Source organism: Ostreococcus lucimarinus, chromosome 9 (genome assembly GCF_000092065.1).
Source record: "Ostreococcus lucimarinus CCE9901 chromosome 9, complete sequence".
Lineage (NCBI taxonomy): Eukaryota > Viridiplantae > Chlorophyta > Mamiellophyceae > Mamiellales > Bathycoccaceae > Ostreococcus > Ostreococcus sp. 'lucimarinus'.
The window spans coordinates 424,695-442,622 of NC_009363.1; the positions used below are offsets into that span (position 1 = coordinate 424,695).

The window sequence follows — 17,928 nt, forward strand, 5'->3', positions numbered from 1 at the left end:
CGCGGTCGAGGGCGAAGGCGACGTGGGAGGAGACGGCGAATCAGGGGGCGACGGCGACGGCGCTGCGCAAGGCGTTGGCGCGAGGACGGCGAGAGGGCGACGGCGATGGGAAGCGCGAAAGGGATCGGGCCGCGCGCGAAGAGAGCGAAAGCGAGAGTGAGGACGATCGGTCGAGGGCGGTGGCGCGGGAGAAGAAACGGAAGGGTAAGATTGGCGTGTACGGCGGAGGGAAACGCGCGAAGTGACGGCGAGAACGAAGAACGCCGTGTAATGCTACTGTTGTGTAATGTGATTTGAATGGTCCTACTTCACACGTCGATTGGTTTGTGCACGACGTACTCGACGTCACCGGCGTCGTTGGCGACGGACTCGACTCCGACGCGCTCGAGCAACCGCTCGCTCGCCGGAACGCGAAGGGCGAGTAGACTCCACGCGAGCACCTCGCAGTCTGCCTCGGAGTACTCGTCCAAATATCGTTCGATGACGTCATCTAATATGTTCTTCACGCGCGCGTCGTCTTCGTCGAAGACGAAGTGCAGACGCGCCAGAGATTGAAGGATGGTTTTCGTCTCGAGCGCGGAAGCGATCGGCGCGACGTCGAGGTACGCGTACGCGGCCATGCGCGAGGTGTCTTCACCGATATCGTACTCCGCCGCCGCGAACGACCAAAGCATTAACGTGAGGTTTTGAGGCTTCTCCGCGTAACCCGAAACGTCGGCGCGAAACCTGTCTCGCGCGAGTTCCAAGAGCTTTGGATTCGTCACGCGAAGCGACGTGAGCGCGTGCATCGTCGGCGCCAACTCGAAAGGCGCGAACGCGTGCACAGACCGCTGAACCGCACCGCCCAGCGCGTCAAGAAACGTTGAATGAATGTATACGTTATCCTCGCTCGGTCGCATGGTGTTCAACGACCACGCAATCATTAGAAGAGCGCGTTGGTTGAGGGTGTCGATTTCTTTCGCCAGCGTCTTGCACGCCACGTCGTGGTAATCGCCATCGGCAAAACCGACGTGTTCGGCACCGAGCCTGGCGACGGCGTACATATTCATCGCGATATCGCGCGAAGCCACTTTTTCGCCACGATCGAGTTTTGCGCGAGTGACAAAGTGCAACTCATCCGTGTGCTTCGTCGACACCAAACCGCTCTTCAACGCGTCCATCTTCGCGTAGCTCCACAACAGCGCTGAAACAGCCGCAAAGGGCGTCGATTCGTCGACTTGCATGATGTGTGAGAATGATGCGATGACTCGCTCCGTTAAAATATCCGTCGCCTTCGCCGAGACAACGTCGTGCAAGATGAACGACACTTGCATCGGCGAAAATGCCACCGCGTTATGCGACGCCACGTTCACGAGCGAGGCGATGAAATCCATCGGCACGGGCTCGCCCGTGATTTTATGAATCGCGATCACGTGCTTCAGCGCCCGACACAGCGTCGCCGCCCCTCGCTTGTCCTTGGCCGAATCCCACTCGACGAAGACGCTCGCCGCCGCGGCGCTCGCGACGCGCGCAAACTCTCGAAGCGCCCGCATATCCTCCGAGTCCTCGCGCACGTCCCGCCGCCGCCAATAGTTCTCCACGCCCCAAATCGCGCTCGTCACGTCCCTCGCCGCCGTCGAAGCTTCCCGCTCGCGTTCGATCCGCGCCGCCGCCGCGCGCAGCAACGTAGTCGCCGGCGCGTCGAATCGCGCGCGAGCGGAATCGTGAAACGCCCGCGCCAACGCCCTCAAACTCATCGTCCCAGACGCGCTTTCGAACGCGTCGCGCAGCTTCGCCGCCAGCGCCTTCCCTCCTTCGCCTTCGAACGCGTCGCGAGCGTCCGCCGCGTCGACGCTTCGCAGCGCCGCGAGCGCCGCCGCCGCGCTCACCGCGCTCGTCTCCAACGCCGCGCGGTGCAGCGCGTCCACCGTGCGCGCGGTCGCGAACGCCTCGAGGCCTCCGTCGCGATCGATCGCGCGCGCGCGTCGTCGGCGTTCGCGCTTTCGCGCGAGGAGTTCGTCCAAGTTTAACGACTTTTCGTCGCCGTCTTCACGACCGAGCGACGCGCGCGCGACGTCCGCGCTCGAACCGACGGACGCGCGCGCGACGCCGACGCGCGGCGACGCCGCGACGCCGCGCGAGGCGGCGGCGCGACGGGCGATTCGAGCGAACATGACGAGGTGTGCGGCGGCGAGGCGACGAACGCGGCTTCGCGAGCGAAAACGTAATCACTTCTATCCCTTACAAAGCGTGGTCGATCAATCCGAAATCTATCGCTTCGTCCACGCCCATATACGTGTCGCGCGCCATCATCGCCTCCAACTCGTCCGCGTCGCGCCCGGTGTACTTGGCGATGAAACCGACTTGCGCCTTCGCGTTTCTGTTCAACTCCGTGGCTTGAATCTTCACCTCGATGGACGTCCCCGCCAACCCCCCGAGCGGTTGACTGAGCACGATTCTCGCGCTCGACATCCCATATCTCTTCCCCTTATCCCCCGCCGCGACGAGCATCACCGGCGGTCCCGCCACGCACCCGAGCGCGACGGTGCTCACCGGGCACGACACGTACTCCATCGTGTCCAAGATGGCCGTCACGCAATACTGCGTCCCCGCCACGCAGTTCACCCACACGCGAATCTCCCCCTCGGGATCCTCCGATTCGAGCTGCAACAATCGCGCGCACGTCTCCGCGGCGACTTGCTCGTCGATCCGCGTCCCCAGGAACACGATGCGGTCTCGCGCGAGCGCGCCGAAGACGTCCTCGCCGCCGCCGCGCCCGTCCGGCACCATCACCGGCACCGTCTCCGGCCCGCTCGTGATCGCGCCCGGTGGCGCGTGCGGTCGACGCGCGCGCGTCGTTCGCGTCGTTCGCATCCCTCGCGTCCCTCGCGTCGTCGTCGTCGTCGTCGTCGTCGTCGTCGTCGTCGTCGCGCGCATGATGGATGCGAAACCCTACGCCCGTTCGCCGCGTCTTCGCGCGTCTTCGCGCGTCTTCGTCACCGCGTTCGCGCGTCTTCGTCACCGCGGTCGCGCGTTCGCGTCGCGCGTCCTCGTCTCGCGCGCGCTCGACCGTCGCGCGCGCGCGTCGCGGTGTGCGCGCCGGACGCGCGCGCGCGGGGGTCGCGGCGAGACCGACGACACGAAGCGACAACACGGACCATCCGAGCGCCCGATGGTGTTGGCGCGCGCGCGACCGCGACGGCGCGCCGGACGCGCGCGCGCGACGGCGACGCGACCGCGGCATGGACGCGCCGCACGCGCCGCGCGAACGGCGACCGCGACGCGACCTCGCGTGGTCGGCGGCGTTCCTGACGACGATCGGACTCGCGCTCGCGCTCGGCATCGCGGCGACGGCGACGACGACGACGACGCGCGACGCGAGGGACGCGCGCGCGCGGTGGACGGACGTGCGCGACGGAGGCGCGTGCTTGGTCGGGGACGAAAGCGCGTGGCGCGAGACGCTGGCGACGAACGCGGCGAGGATCGAGACGACGACGGGACGCGCGGCGAGCGCGCTGGGCCTGGGCGCGGCGAAAGGGCTGGGACGACGGTCGTCGGTGTTCTTGGGACGGCTGGGCGCGAACGAGAGCGCGGTGGAGGGAGATGACGACGGCGAGACGCTCGCGGACGGCGCGGCGGTGATGCGAAGGTTCGCGCCGTGGGCGGCGAGCGCGTTCGCGGCGTCGTTCGCGCTCGGCGCGGGGCTGATGTACGCGCTGAAGAATCACGCGCGCAGGGTGGTTTGGGGGGTGATGATCGCCGAGGTGGGGTTGATGGCGGCGTACACGCTGTACGCGATGATGACGCTCGATGGGAATTGGGTGCTGTTGTTGGTTTTCACGCTGCTCTCGGCGCTCGTGGCGTACACGTGGAGGGACGAGTTGAACTTGGTGGCGTCGATGATTTCTGTGTCGACGATTAGCTTGTCGGATAACCCGCACCTGGTGACGGTGACGATCGGTTTGCAGTGTCTCGTGATGGCGTTCGTGGCGCCGATGGCGTGGTTCGCCGTCCAGGCGTCGCAGCACGGCTCGGCGATTATCAACCAATACGCCACCGAATTCAGTAACGACGCGTGCACTGGGTATTACGGTCAATCCGTCGATTGTTGCAAGTGGAACATCGACAGTTGGGTGGGGCCTTATTACGCGCTCGTCGTCATAGCGTGCGTGTGGTTCACGTCGTGCGCGCTCGAAGCGCGCATGTACGTCATCGGAGGCGTCGTCTCGCAGTGGTACTTTGCCCCGGCCGGGACAAAGAGTTTCAAGGGCACGACGAGAACGTCCGTGAGTAACGCGTACGGACCGTCGTTTGGGACGATTGCGTACGGCGGCTTCGTGATCACCGTCGTCGAAATAATTCGAAGCATGGCGAACAAGTCTCGCCGGGAACGCAACAATTACGGCAACCCGCTTTGTTGCCTCTTTTACGCGATGCTGGACTGCATCTTTGCCGTTATCGAGTACCTCAGTCGATTTGCCATGATTCAGGCTTCGATCACCGGCGAAGCGTTTTGCGATGCCGCGAGGAGCATCAACGATCTCCTCAAAAGAAACTTTCTCTTGGCGTACGGCGCGTACGCCTTTCCGAAACATATTTTGGGCTTCCTCGTCTTCGTCTTGGCCGCCCTTCTCGGCTACTGCGTCAACATTTTGAGCAAGCACGTCTTCGCCGCGAACTCCCTCGGCGCGATCGTCAACGGAATCGGCTCCTTCTTCATCGCTTACATCGTCCTCAGCTTCTTCGTCATGATTTTGCTCAACTGCGTCGACGCCGTCTTCGTCTGTTACGCCTTGGACAAGGATCGCGCCGCGGTGCACCATCCAGACTTGCACAAAGTCTTCGACGAGGTCACGCGCAAGCAGCGCGCGATCGAAGAGTCCGATGCGGAGGGTATGGAAGAGCCATTGATCTCGGGCAAGCCCAAGTACGCGTCCATGTAGAGCGCCCGCCGCGTGTAAAACAACTCAGTAACAGTGTGGAATCAGTTCCACGCCTCTCTCCCCGCCGCACTTCCCGTCGCGCGTCCCGGCATGTGGCGCCGGCGCGCGGGCACCGCCCTGAAGGCCACGCTCGCGGCGTACACCGCCGCCGAGCTCACCGCCTTCGTCGGGCACCAGCGACGCATCGCGAGCGTCGAAAACGCCCCCACGCGCAAGCTCGACCCAAACTTTGACGTCAAGGCGCACGCCGCGTGGTTCGCCCGCGAGCTGCGACGGGAGCCGAACCCGCGGCGATTGTTCGAAGAAGTCTTCAACGATCGCGCGATCGAGACGATACCGCGGAACCGCGCGCACGCGATGCTGTGCTTTTACCTGAGCGCGAAGGAGGCGAACGAGTTCGCGAGCGGGACGTACCCGAGCGTCATCACGCGACGCGCGGATTCGTTGCTGCGAGAGCTCGAACGCGCGCATGGATTGAAATTTGCGCGCGATTGCCCGGTGTGGCCGGCGAAACTCGGGGATGAGCGATTGGCGGATGTGGTGGAGGACGAGCGGAAGGCGGCGGAGAGCACGGTGGCGGCGGGCGCCAAGGCGGTGGGGGATTGGAATCACGGCGTGTGGCGGTGGGTGATGCGATCTTTCGGGTACAGAGAATCGAGAATATCGAGTCCGGTTGAGGGCACGCCGGATTTCATACGGACAAATACGCATAACATTACGGCGTGGTACAAGCCTTTGGCGTTGCGGTTTATGATTTGGCGGTACAGAGAGCGAAGCGAGAGGACGCTCAGGGCGAATGGGTTTAAGATGTACAGGGACGTAGACACCGACGTGAAACTGTGGGTGCGCATTCCTGAGGAGTGCTCGACGGATACGGTGCTTTACTTTCTACACGGCTTTGGCATGGGCGTGCCGCCTTACACGTCGTTCATAGAAAAGTTACCAAAGGACAGAATAGTGGTTTGTCCCGAGTGGCCGAACATTTCGTACGGACTGGATCGGTCGCACGAGTACCCAACGCCGCGAGAACTATCGAATGTGCTCGCGCGCACCGTTGAGCGCGTGCAAGACGAGAAGTTGCTGCTGTATCCGCAAATCGAAGAAGTCGACGACGCGCGTTGGTATCGCGAACGCTTTGGCGGTTGGTTTCGTAAGAAGCCATCAAAGCGCGAGATCACGAAGTGCGACGTCATCGCACACTCATACGGCACAGTAGTGCTCACTGGTTTCAAGCGGCACTTCCCCGAAATGTTGCGACGTTGTGTGTACATCGATCCGGTGTGCTTTCTGCCGGCATTTGGGAGCTATCTCAAGTACGCGTACGACGACCATTTGCTTGAGTGGCAAAACCTCATGCATTACGTGTCCAATAAACTCGCCAATCCAGACGAGCCTATGGATCTTTTTAACATCCTTTTGAGTTCGTGGTTTGTCAAGGGCGATGTTGGCACGCAGCAGTTGATGAAGCGCTTGTTGTTCCCGCACGAGGCTTGGGAACGCGGACCGATGACGAGCGAAGATATGATCGTGCTCTCGGGTTTGGATGAAATAGTCGCGTCGAAAGAAGTGTCCACGCGTTTACGTATCGCTTGGCCTAGCGTGCGTATGATTTACGAGAAACAGTGGCAGCACGGCGGGTTTTTACTAGAGCCTGACCCCCACGACGTAGTTCCTCGCATTATTCGTTTTGTGAGCAAAGTTTAGATATTAGACACCGTTTAGAACAATAGAGATTCTTTGAATAGGAAACAAATGGTCTAGGTTAAAACGCCCATTCTCTTCAAGAATGGGTCCAGTGACGCGCCTCTTCCGAGGAAATTTTGCAACATGCTGTCGCCGTCCACCGTAGCGCACGGGGACAAAATCGTCTCTCTGTATTTGCGGCCGAGCGCCGGATCACACACGTTCGGTTTCTTCGCCTCGAATTCACTGAATAAATCCGCAGCGAACGCTTCACTCCACAAGTATCCGTAGTAACCAGCGGCATATCCCATCATCGGGTGATACCAACTCGCCGCAGGGAACGCCCCCTCGACGCTCGGAATTTTGCTCAACGACTCGGTTATGACGTTGTAGAAGTCAATTGTGTCGTGTTTTTCACCTTCGAACTCGTACGGGCCCGGGCCACCGTGCACCGCTAAGTCAAAGAGCGCCATCGAGATAAAACGCGAGCGAGCGTAGCCTTCGAGCGCTCCGCGGCTCGCGCTCAACGCGTCGATGTCATCTTCGGGTAAACTGTCTCCCGTTTCGTAGTGCTTCGACAAACGCCGAAGGACCTCGGGTTGCCAGACAAAGTTTTCGAGCATCATCGACGGCACTTCCAGGAAATCCTGCTCTACGCCCCCCGGCCATGGCACCGCGCTCCATGCCCACGCGTGCACGCTGTATTTGCTCTTGCTCAATACGCAGTGCATGACGTGACCGAATTCGTGAAAGAACGTCTCAACTTCGCGAAAGCGCAACAGCGCGGGTTTGCCATCCGCCCCCGGCTTGCTCAGATTACCTATGTTCACGCATGCGGCGGTAACAACATCATCGCCGTCTTCGAAAGCGGGGCGCAATGGATACACACACTGATGCGCGTATTTCCCAGGCCGAGGGAACAAATCGAGATAAAAGAATCCCAACACCTGTTGTTCACCCCCCGCCTCGCGAACCGAATAGCACTCCACCTCCTCGTGCCACACCTCGGCGTCGACGCGCGCGAACGTTAGGCCGAGCAAGTTTTGATACGTGCTCAAAATTTCGTGTTTCACGTGCTCGAGAGGAAAATACTCGCGAATCTTCGCCTCGTTGACGCCGAGCGTCGCCTTATACTTGGTCGAGTAGTACGACACGTCCCAGCTCTGCAGCGGGCCGGCGTTCGGGCCTTCTTCCTCGTCCTTCAGCTTTTGTAAGTCCGTAAGATCTTCGTGAAGCTTGCCTTGCGCTTTATCGAGCAAGTCTCTCAAGAAAGCTTCCGCACGCGCCGGTGTGCTCGCCATCTTTGGCTTCAACATGTACTCGGCGTGCGACGCGTACCCGAGCATTTGCGCGCATTCGTTTCGCAACTCGATGACGCGAAGGAATCGATCGGTGTTCACGTCTTGGCACTGCTTTGCCTTGGCTTCCGCCATGCGTTTACGCGTCGAAGCTCGCCTCGCAAACTGCAGCACGGGCATGATGTCCGGTGCGATGAGACCAACGCGACGCGTGCCCTCCATATCGCCCTGCGCGTAGGCGCTTACGTCGACACCGTCCAATTCGGCCTCGGCAAAATCTACGCATGTCGCGTCCTCATTCAACGCAGCGCAAAAGCTCGAGCATAGCGCCTCGATTTCTCCGAGCTTACTCATGAGCACCTCTTGTTTCTCGGCGCTCAACGCCGCACCGTTCCTCTCAAACTCTCGCATCAAATACTCGCTCGCGCGTCTCGCCTCGCTCGTCGGCGCCGCGTCCGCGCCGACCGCTTTCATCGCCTCGTACACCTCCCTTCGCGCGAATGTCCCGTCAAACATCGCTTTCAACTTATCCTTCGCCTTCGTGCTCGCCTCTCGCACGTCGCGTTCGCGATGCGTCATCGCCGGAAGCGTCGCCGCGGCGCTCGCCTCGCTCGCGCGTCCAAGCGCGCGCAGCGTCGTTGAAAACGTCGATTCCCACGTCGTCCCGCGCGCGGCGTCGCGCAGCGCGCGCTCGTACTCGGAGACGATCGTCGTTACCAACGCATCGACGCCATCGGCGGTGATATCAGAGGTGAAGCGCGGCGTCGAGGGCGGTGCGGGCGCGACGGTGACTGGCGAAGCCTGGACGCGCATTCGTCTCGCGCGCGGCGGCGGTGCGCGCGCGCCGGGCGCGACGACGCGCGGAGTCGACGCGTGACCAACGACGCGTCTCGCACCGTTCTCGACGAGCGTTTTGGCGAGCGCGCTCGCGCGCATGTCACGGAGTGGCGCGGCGAGTCGGGACGGGACGCGCTACGCGGCGACGCGGCGACGCGCTCGCGGACGGCTTGAGTCGCTAGAGAATCTACTGATATTGACGATGACTAAATGGTTGAGCACTCGACGCGCGCGCGCCGAACGAGGGAAATCTAGAGGTATCGCACCAACGACGTGAAGAAGTGCTTGTCCGTGCACGCGCGATGCCACACGAAGGACGTCTTCGCCTTGAAACCGCCCTCGGTGGGGATATTTTGCACCCAATCCTCCACGTCTGATTCGGATTTCGTGGGCGATCCCGTGCGCGCGGCGGATTCGGCTGACTCTAACATCGCAGCCTTGCGCTTCGCGTGGGCGTCCGTCTCCATGTCGTCGCGGCTGTCTTCGTAGTCGTCGTCCGAATCGCGCATTAATCCTAAAGCCTCTTTCCTCATGTCCGTGCGCTCGCGACGGCGCGTCATGTCGTTGAATAGGTTCACGCAGAAGATAGCCATCTCCAATCCGTGCCCGATGAGCGGAGGCCCCCACGTGGACCAAGACTCGTGCATCACCGCCTTTTGAATCGTCGCCCCGAGCCCGCCCGCGACGGACAGCGCTAATCGCATGTAACTCATCGCCCCCGAACCTTTGGAGTGTACGGACTCCCACAACTGCGGCACGTATCGCGTGGTTTCTAAAACTGCGTTCGTCAACCCTAAGAAAATCGCATAACGTTCAAACTCAAAACACGTCGATCCGAACAACATCCTCGCGACGGGCGCCGCGAGCAACGCGCACGGCACCGCCCACAACGCTAACCCGTACCACGCCGCCTTACGCTTAGACATGACGTACCCAAAGTATTCCGTCTTGCGATCGCTCGTGAAGTGCGCCGCGAGCGGGTAGAGCGGTATCCACAGCAACGTGTAAATCAACGTGTAATACAGCGTCAACAGCGACGCCTGACACCGCTCGTACTCGTACCCCGCCGCTCCCGCGACGCACCGTCGGATCTGCTCGTAATGCAGAATGAACACATTCATCGTCGCGCACACGTTCGACACGTTCATCAGCGCCAACGAGCTCAGCGACAGCCCCTCCGAAGTCCCCAACACCACCACCTTCAGGTACTGCGGCACCGCCCCGAGCACGCACCCGCTGATGAAGACGAACATCACCGCCGTCGCCGCGTCGCTCGAGCGATACGCGTCGACGAAGCACGACGTGTCCGTCACCGGCCGGAAATCGACGCCGTCGGTGATGATTTTCGCGTGTTCGTTCAAGTCATCGAGCGACGACGTCCCGCGCGTCTTCGCCGCGCCGAGTCGCCGCAGCGTCGCCGCGCCGGCGTCCGCGACGCCGCTCGCGGACGTCGACGCGCTCGAGGCCGTGCGTCCGAGCGCGGCGACGCGTCCGAGCGTCGCCTCGACGACCGACGCGAGCACCATGCGCGCCGTTCTGGCGCCGTGGGTGTTGCGGGGCGGTCGCAGACGCCGACGCGCGGCGACGCGCGGCGACGCGCGCGCGCTCGAGCGCGCGAATCGCGCGAATCGCGCGCGGGCGTTCGAGCGCGCATGCGCGGACTCGCGCGCGCGCTCGCGCTCGCGGACGCGCGCGCGTGGACGCGCGGACGCGCGCGCGCGGGACGGATGGCGTCGAGCGCGCGCGACGGCGACGGCGATGGCGACGCGAAGCGGTCGATGCGCCGCGCGGCGCGGGACGCGCTGAGACTGATGACGACGGAGGCGATGCGCGCCGCGGACGCGGCGATCGCGGGACGGTTGAGGGAGATGAAGGCGTCGGCGAACGCGCGGCGCGTCGGCGCGTACTTGGCGAGCGAACGCCTGCGAGAGTGCTCGATGGCGACGTACATCGACGACGCCGCGGTGCGAGGGGCGACGGACGACGTCATGGTTTTCGTGCCGATCGTTGACGACGCCGGGTCGTCGTCGATGCGCATGCTTCACGTGCGAGACGTCGAGGCGGACGCGACTCGCGGCGCGTACGATTTGGCCGAGCCGCGCGAGACGTACGCGGACGGGTCGCGGCGCTTAGACGCGGTGAGGGACATCGCGAAGGTTGGCGCGTTGGACGTCGTCGTCGTTCCTGGCGTGGCGTTCGGCGAGGATGGGCGCAGACTCGGTCGCGGAGGCGGGTATTACGACGCGTTTTTGACGCGGTACGCCGACGAGGCGGCGCGCGTCGGCGCGACGCCGCCACTCGTCGTCGCCCTCGCGTACGGGTGTCAAGTCTACCCCCCAGGTGCCGTTCCCGTGGACGCGCACGATAAGTTAGTCGATATCATCGTCACCGAAACCCGCACGATCGCGTGCACCGACCGAGGCGTCGCCGCGGCGTCGTAACCGCCGCACTGCGGGACGCGCCGTGGCGACGGCTCGCGCGTCATGTCCGACACCGTGAGCGATTTTTGGCGCCAAAAATACGAAACAGACGCGCGAAAAAACTGGGACGTCTTTTACAAGACGCACGCGACGAATTTCTTCAAGGATCGGCACTGGTTGGCGCGCGAATGGCCGGACGTGTTCGCCAAACCTCCCGAGGAAACCGCGCTCGAGGACGTCGACGAGGACATGGGCGCGCGCGTGGACCGCGCGCGAGGTCCCGCGCCGTCGTACGCGCCTCGTGAAGACGCGCCGCGCGCGTTTCTAGAGCTCGGGTGCGGGGTCGGGAACACGGTGTTTCCGCTGCTCGAGCTCGACGCCGAAGCGACGGTGTACTGCTGCGATTTTAGTAAGCGCGCGATAGATATGGTGCTCGAACGCGCGGCGACGCTGCCGCCACGCGATCGCGATCGCGTCAAGGCGTTCGTGTGCGACGCGACGTGTGAGAGCTTGTTGGAGAACGTACCCGCCGGATGCGTCGACGTCGCCACGATGGTGTTCGCGCTGAGCGCGATGTCGCGAGAGAAGATGAAGTACTGCGTACGAAATCTATCGACCGTCATGCGAGACGGTCAACGAGGCGCAATATGCGTTCGTGACTACGCCGCGGGGGATTTAGCGCAGGAAAGGTTCGAAGGGAAGGTGGCGGCGAATCAAAAGTTGTCGGAAAACTTTTATGTGCGACACGACGGCACGCGCGCGTACTACTTCACAATAGAAGATTTGGTGGCTTTATTCGCCGAGGAGGGAATGGAGATGCGCGAGGTGTTCATTCATCAGCGCACGATCACCAATAGAGCGGATTCTTTGGACATGAATAGACGATGGATCCAAGCGAATTTCGCCAGCGCAAAAATCTGTCCAATGACGTTTGCGCCTCCCGAGCGTCTCAAACCGACGACGCCGTGGGGAAAGTGAACATCTGCGCATGGATGTGGTGGTGGTTGTTGAAAGTAGTACGCGTGGAACGCGTGGGGTGTTAGTGCGTTGGAACCTCTTCGGCGCGTCTTCGCGAAACCGTCTGGAAACGACACGAATGGACGAAGAACGATGCGCGCGCGTAAGCAATACGATGGTATTATTAATGTGCAACGATCGAGGCGATACGACGAGATCAATCAGCCTTCAAGAATCCCTTGGCGTCCAAATACTCGATGATTTTGTGCGCCATGTCTCGCGGCGGCGCCAAGACGCCGTCCTCCTTGGCGACTTCCATTTCAATCTCCGCGTTCACCGGTTCTTCGTACGGATCGTCGATGCCGGTGAATCCCTTAATCTTACCCGCCCGAGCAGCCTTGTAAAGCCCCTTCGGGTCGCGTTCCTCGCACACGCTCAACGGAATCTTCATGTACACCTCGACGAAGCGGTCGCCGACGCGTTCCCGCACCGCCAACCGATCCTTCTTATACGGCGAAATGAAGCTCACGAGCGTGATCATCCCGCTATCCGCGTACAGTTTCGAAACCTCACCGATCCTGCGAATGTTCTCCTCTCGATCGGCCGCGGTGAACCCCAAATTCGAGTTCAACCCGTGTCGAATGTTGTCGCCGTCGAGCACCTGCGCGATCTTCCCTCGCTTGAACAGTTCGTGCTCGAGCGTGTACGCCACCGTGGACTTCCCCGATCCCGACAGGCCGGTGAACCAAAGCACGCACCCTCGCTGCCCGAGCGCCCTCTCGCGCGTCTCGCGATCGACCGCGCCCTCGTGCCACTTGATGTTCGTCGACTCGCCCACCTTGTACGCGTCGACCGCGCGCGCGCGCGCGTGCGTCATCGTCGCCGGCGTCGCGAGCGCGCGCGCGTCGACCGCGCGCCGCGCGAGTTCCCTCGCTCCGCGGCGAAGCATGCGTCGCGCGTCGTGCGCGCGCGCGCGTGTGCGCGCGCGCGCGGGTCGACCGCGAAACCCTCGCGCGCGGGTCGATCGACGCGCGATCGATCGCGCGTCGATCGCGATCGACCCTCGCGCGAGTTTCGATCGCCGAAATTCGAACCTCGCCCGCGCGGGTCGAAAAAGCGCGGGAGAGGGGAACCGTCGCTGAGTCAGTGCCTTTTCACGAAGTCGCATGCGATTGCGCGCATCGCGACGCGCGACGCGACACACGGCGACGCGCGCGCTCGTAAACGACGCGCACCGACGCGAAATGACGTACTTTGAAGCGCTCGGCGAAGCGCTGCGCGATTTGCTCGAACCCGCGGCGGTGGGGGCGACGAAGGTGACGACGAAGGGACCGAAGAATTCGGCGCTCGCGGACGCGGACGTGACCGTGGACGTGAACGGCGCGGCGAGAGCGATCGCGGTGGACGCGAAGCAAACGTTTGAACTGCCGATCGATGGGGTGAAGTTGGTGGCGAAGGCGAATCATCACGGGGATCTGAGCGCGGACGTGGTGGCGAGCGGATTGGCGCTGAGCGGACTCGACGTGGCGGTGGAGGGATTGGCGCGCGATACCGCGAACGCGACGATCGGGGCGAAGCTCGCGATCGATTCCGTCGGGATCACGGCTGATTCGGCGTTGGCGGGCGGTGATATCGTCGCGAGCGCGTGCTACGCGTTCGATGATAACACCGCGCTCGGGGCCAAGGCGACGGTGTCGCCCTCGAGCGGGGGTCTGGCCGACTGGACGCTCGCGGCCCAGCGACGAGATGGACCGACGACTTTGAGCGCGGCGTTGAGTGATGGTGGGAATACCGTCGCTTTGGGCGTCACGAGCGAGCTCGACGCGAAGACGACCGCGGGTTTGGAAGCCAAGCTCGCGATGGGCGGAGAACGCAATTCGTTGAGCTACGCGCTCGGCGTGAGCAAGACGCTCCAATCCGGCGACACCATGCGTGTCGTGCACTCGAATCACGGTGACACGGACGTGACATACACCACGACGCTCTGCGAAGGCGCCATCGCCACGGGGTGCTTGCGTATGGCGTCCAAGGGGCATCACTACAAGACTGGCTTCTCCGTCGCGATGGGGCAATAATCCCCCGCCGTTCGTCGTCGCACCAGACTCATCGAACAAATTTTGTTTTACAAAACCAACGTGTACGTTGACCGACATGAATAAATATGTCCTACCGGTCTCTTTTCTACAGATCTACTCGTATACCCACGCCAAAGTAGGTGGCGAATAATACAATCTTGTCAATAACATGCGTATTCGTATTCAAACTTTTTGCGGTCTCTCTTCACTTTTGCAGCGGATTATACGCCATGGCGCTTCGGGATACATTCCGCGTGAGCGTCTGCACGTCTCTCGAGTGCTCCAGCTCGTGCGCCTTTTCCATGATGCTCTCCATCGTGGCGTCGGCGTCGGGGAACGATGTGGAAAATCCGAGCATGGAGACGCGATGTTGCTCGTCGGAATTTCTCGGCGAATCCGAGCCAGCTTGAAGCGAGAGTTGCTTGAGACTCGCGAAAGTATCACTGTCGCCTCGCGCCGATTTATCACGCACCATTGTACTGAATCGATTTATGACTTCGAACACGTTTCGCACGCTTTGCCGTCGCGCGCTCTTTTGATTCGACTCGTCAGGCGCCGAAGTCGACAAGACGTCCTTCTCTGCGGCTTCAACTTCGACCAGCGCTGCGTCGACGACTTTTGCGGCTTCGAGATGCCGCTCCTCGGCGATCGCGTAGTCTTTGTTCAGCTGTGCGATTTCGTCGTCGAGTGAGCTCGCCCAAGTGTGAGCCTCGTCGGACATGTTCTTCGTGGCGTTGTATTGCTCTTCGTACACCTTGACCGCAGCGTGCGCCATCTTGCACGCAATCGTCGCTCGTTGCGCCTCCATATAGCACACGCGCTCGTCGTCCGCGGCAGCATAATACTCCTCTATGCCGTTTTTGATTTCCTCATCGACGTCATCCAGCAAAGTACGCGTCGACGCCTCGAGCGCGCGCATCTCAGCCATGCACTGACTCGTGGCGTCATTTAACGAGGCTTCGGCGCGATCGCGTGCGGTGAGCGCGGCGGCGGCCTCGATGTCGAACACTTTATCGATCTTCTTCGGTGACTTCCGCCCCACCGCGTCGATAGCGTTCATGAGCGCCTCTTCGAGCCTTGACGTCATCTCGTCGTACGCGGTGAACATAGTCTTCGTGACGTTGGACGCCCGCAGGGCAAACTCCTTCTGCCTAAACTCCAACAAATCAACGCTCGAGTCCATGGACGTTCGCACGGCTTGACGAAACGTCGTTAAAATACCCTTTTTGCGGTCGCGCGCGTTCTGCAACGCCGTCCGCGCGGCGTGGATTCGCGCCGAAGCCTCCGCCATGTTCACGTCGGCGGCGAGACGCTTGTCTTCCAACACTCGCGTGTTCTCAAACTCGCGATCGCGCGTCTCTTCGGCGGCTATAAACGTAGCCCGAGCGCGCGTCGCAGACGCCAGTCGTCTACCCTTCTTTTCTTTAATCTTCGTCAAGTGTTCACCGATATCCGAATGCGCCCGCTTCGTCGACTTGAGCTCCCAGAGCGCCACCGTGTGCGCGAGCTTCTTCACCACGAGCGTCGCTTTGTGCGCCGCAGCGCGCGCATCGCCTTCTCTAGCTCGCGCGACGGTCACCATTACATCCCATGGCATCAATGTCGCCGTCTTCACGCGTGGCGGCGTCGATACAACCGCACCGTCGTCCTCGCCGCCGTCTCCGCCGCTCGACCCCGCGCGCGGCTCGTCGTGTTCGCCTTCGCTCTTCGCGCGCGCCTCCGCTTCCGCCTCTCGCGTCGCCGCTTCCGCCTCGATCACGAGCTCACGCAGCCGCTCTTCCTCCACGCGCGCCGCCGCGAGTCTGCTCTCCATCACGCGCGCCGCGGCCAACCGCGTATCGACGCCAATCGACAGAAACCAGTGCGCCTCCTCCTCGTGCTCCACCACCGGCACCGAGCTCGTGAAGCTTCCCCGTCGTTCGTGCGTCGGCATCCCGTAAATCGTCCCTCCGCCGACCTCGCGCCCGGAAGAATCGCTCTCGAATCCATTCCCGTGCGTCGTCGTCGCGCCGTCGTCGTCCCGTTCGCCGCCGCCGCCGCCGCCGCCGCTCGCCACCGCGCGTCCGCCGAACAGCCGTCCCCGCCATCCCTCCCCGTGTTCCTCCCCCTCGTCGTCGCTCAGTCCCGCGAACTTCACCAGCGACACCTTTCGCGTCATTCCTCGCTCCCGTCCCTCCAGATCGCGCTCGCTCCCGCACGGCGTCGTCGCCGCGCTCGACGCCGCCGTCCCGGTCGAGTGCGAATCGCGCGCGCTCGCCAATTCGCCCGCGATCGACGACGATTTCAGGATCGATCGCGCCGGCAGCGCGTGCGGGCCCGGCGGCGCGCGCTTCGTCGACGGCGCGCCCGCGCGCGCGCCGTCGCGGTCGATCGCGCGCGCGCACGCCGCGCCCATGATCGCGATCGGCGCGACGCGATGTGCCGCCGCGCGAACGATTCGACCGCACACCGATGCGCGCCGTCGGCGCGACGAGCGAGCGCGGCGTCGAGCGCGCGACGACCGCGACGCGCGCGACGACGCGCGCGACGACGCGCGCGGGCATGCGTCGAGCGCGGGCGCTCGCGCGCGCGCTCGAACGGATTCGGTTGACGACGAGACGACGAGACGTGTGGACGCGCGGCGTCGCGGACGGCGATGGCGCGGGCGCGCGGGACGGCGCGAGCGTCGCGACGAGCGATTCGCTCGACGCGCGCGCGGTCGTGGTGCGTGCGAGCGCGCGAGGGCGTCGAGGGCGAGGGATCTCTGGTGAACGCGCGCGCGGTTTGATTTTTAAAAGATTGGACGGAGGAAAGACGGGCGACGGGCGAGCGATGGCGGACTGACGACGACGACGCGCGCGCGAATGATGACGCAGGATCGATTGCGCGCGGGGCTGGCGTACGAGATGAGCAATGGGTGCGCGAACGCGAAGGGGAAGGCGTTCGACGATTTTCAGAGCTTTCTCACGGCGTCGCTTCGGGAGTTGGAGCGATCGCACGCGTCGCCGATGCTCGCGCACATGGTGCGGGATTCGACGGTGTATGGGAATTTGGACGTCGATCGACGACAGCGGTTGCTGCAGAATATGTCGACGGCGCTGCCTGGGGTGATTCAGCGCGGCGAAACGGCGCCGCCGGCGAGGTCGCCGCAGACGCCGCGAGCGTGGTCGCCGCCGAGCGCTGCGCCGGTGGTCGAGCGCGCGGGGGCGACGTCGGTAGTTTCATCGAACATGGGTGGTGTCGCGAGCGGGTCGAAGCGGACTCCGGCGGTGGCGGCTGCGAAGACGAAGGAGGACGCGCCGAAGACGAAGGCGCCGACGGTGTCGCGAGATTCGTCCGAGTTCCCCACCATTATTGTTTTCGATTTAGAGACCACCGGGTTGAGCAAGGAGAAGAGTCGAATCATCGAGCTCGCGGCGCAGTCGCTCTCGGATCCGTCCGCGGCGTTCAGCACGCTCGTGAATCCCGGTCGGTTTACGATTCCAGCCGCCATCACCTCGCTCACGGGCATCACCAACAGCATGGTGAGCGCTTCGAACGTGCCGTCGTTCGCGATGGCGGCCGAGCAGTTGGAAGCATTTATTGAAAGCGCCCGCCAGTCGCGCCCGGGGGCGCCGATCTTGCTTGTCGCGCACAACGCGCGTCAGTTTGACGCGGCTTTTATGCAGCATGAATACCGTCGTCTTGGGCGTGAGTTGCCGTCGAGTTGGAGATTCTGTGATACCTTGCCGCTCGCGCGCGCGCTGCTGCGTCCGGA

The 17,928-nt window shown here is 62.9% G+C and overlaps 9 protein-coding genes across 9 annotated transcripts; 3 read left to right on the forward strand and 6 right to left on the reverse strand.

The window, feature by feature from the left end:
- Nucleotides 1–308: 308 nt before the first annotated feature.
- Nucleotides 309–1,736, reverse strand: OSTLU_16823 (predicted protein; the record flags this gene model as incomplete). Its single annotated transcript, XM_001419767.1, has 1 exon — nucleotides 309–1,736. One exon carries the CDS (start codon nucleotides 1,734–1,736, stop codon nucleotides 309–311), a length of 1,428 nt encoding a protein of 475 aa, XP_001419804.1.
- Nucleotides 1,737–2,220: 484 nt separating this feature from the next.
- On the reverse strand, nucleotides 2,221–2,853 carry ClpR6 (chloroplast Clp protease, subunit of ClpP peptidase complex; the record flags this gene model as incomplete). Its single annotated transcript, XM_001419768.1, has 1 exon — nucleotides 2,221–2,853. The coding sequence occupies one exon, from the start codon at nucleotides 2,851–2,853 to the stop codon at nucleotides 2,221–2,223; it is 633 nt and encodes a 210-aa protein (XP_001419805.1).
- An 878-nt stretch (nucleotides 2,854–3,731) lies between these two features.
- OSTLU_33567 (predicted protein) lies at nucleotides 3,732–4,922 on the forward strand (the record flags this gene model as incomplete). The annotated part of the gene is made up of 1 exon (XM_001419557.1): nucleotides 3,732–4,922. One exon carries the CDS (start codon nucleotides 3,732–3,734, stop codon nucleotides 4,920–4,922), a length of 1,191 nt encoding a protein of 396 aa, XP_001419594.1.
- Nucleotides 4,923–5,012: 90 nt separating this feature from the next.
- On the forward strand, nucleotides 5,013–6,626 carry OSTLU_94731 (predicted protein; the record flags this gene model as incomplete). Its single annotated transcript, XM_001419558.1, has 2 exons — nucleotides 5,013–5,545; nucleotides 5,573–6,626. The coding sequence occupies 2 exons, from the start codon at nucleotides 5,013–5,015 to the stop codon at nucleotides 6,624–6,626; spliced, it is 1,587 nt and encodes a 528-aa protein (XP_001419595.1).
- Nucleotides 6,627–6,673: 47 nt separating this feature from the next.
- OSTLU_46518 (predicted protein) lies at nucleotides 6,674–8,467 on the reverse strand. The gene has a single exon (XM_001419769.1). It carries the CDS (start codon nucleotides 8,417–8,419, stop codon nucleotides 6,680–6,682), a length of 1,740 nt encoding a protein of 579 aa, XP_001419806.1. The 5' UTR covers nucleotides 8,420–8,467; the 3' UTR covers nucleotides 6,674–6,679.
- A 445-nt stretch (nucleotides 8,468–8,912) lies between these two features.
- Nucleotides 8,913–10,266, reverse strand: OSTLU_33570 (predicted protein; the record flags this gene model as incomplete). Its single annotated transcript, XM_001419770.1, has 1 exon — nucleotides 8,913–10,266. One exon carries the CDS (start codon nucleotides 10,264–10,266, stop codon nucleotides 8,992–8,994), a length of 1,275 nt encoding a protein of 424 aa, XP_001419807.1. The 3' UTR covers nucleotides 8,913–8,991.
- Nucleotides 10,267–11,065: 799 nt separating this feature from the next.
- On the reverse strand, nucleotides 11,066–12,994 carry OSTLU_19676 (predicted protein; the record flags this gene model as incomplete). Its single annotated transcript, XM_001419771.1, has 2 exons — nucleotides 11,066–11,081; nucleotides 11,104–12,994. The coding sequence occupies one exon, from the start codon at nucleotides 12,992–12,994 to the stop codon at nucleotides 12,335–12,337; it is 660 nt and encodes a 219-aa protein (XP_001419808.1). The 3' UTR covers nucleotides 11,066–11,081; nucleotides 11,104–12,334.
- Nucleotides 11,224–12,528, forward strand: OSTLU_50535 (predicted protein; the record flags this gene model as incomplete). Its single annotated transcript, XM_001419559.1, has 2 exons — nucleotides 11,224–11,397; nucleotides 11,491–12,528. The coding sequence occupies 2 exons, from the start codon at nucleotides 11,224–11,226 to the stop codon at nucleotides 12,136–12,138; spliced, it is 822 nt and encodes a 273-aa protein (XP_001419596.1). The 3' UTR covers nucleotides 12,139–12,528.
- A 312-nt stretch (nucleotides 12,995–13,306) lies between the features above and the next one.
- Nucleotides 13,307–16,587, reverse strand: OSTLU_25061 (predicted protein; the record flags this gene model as incomplete). Its single annotated transcript, XM_001419772.1, has 1 exon — nucleotides 13,307–16,587. One exon carries the CDS (start codon nucleotides 16,585–16,587, stop codon nucleotides 14,398–14,400), a length of 2,190 nt encoding a protein of 729 aa, XP_001419809.1. The 3' UTR covers nucleotides 13,307–14,397.
- Between the last annotated feature and the right edge of the window lie 1,341 nt (nucleotides 16,588–17,928).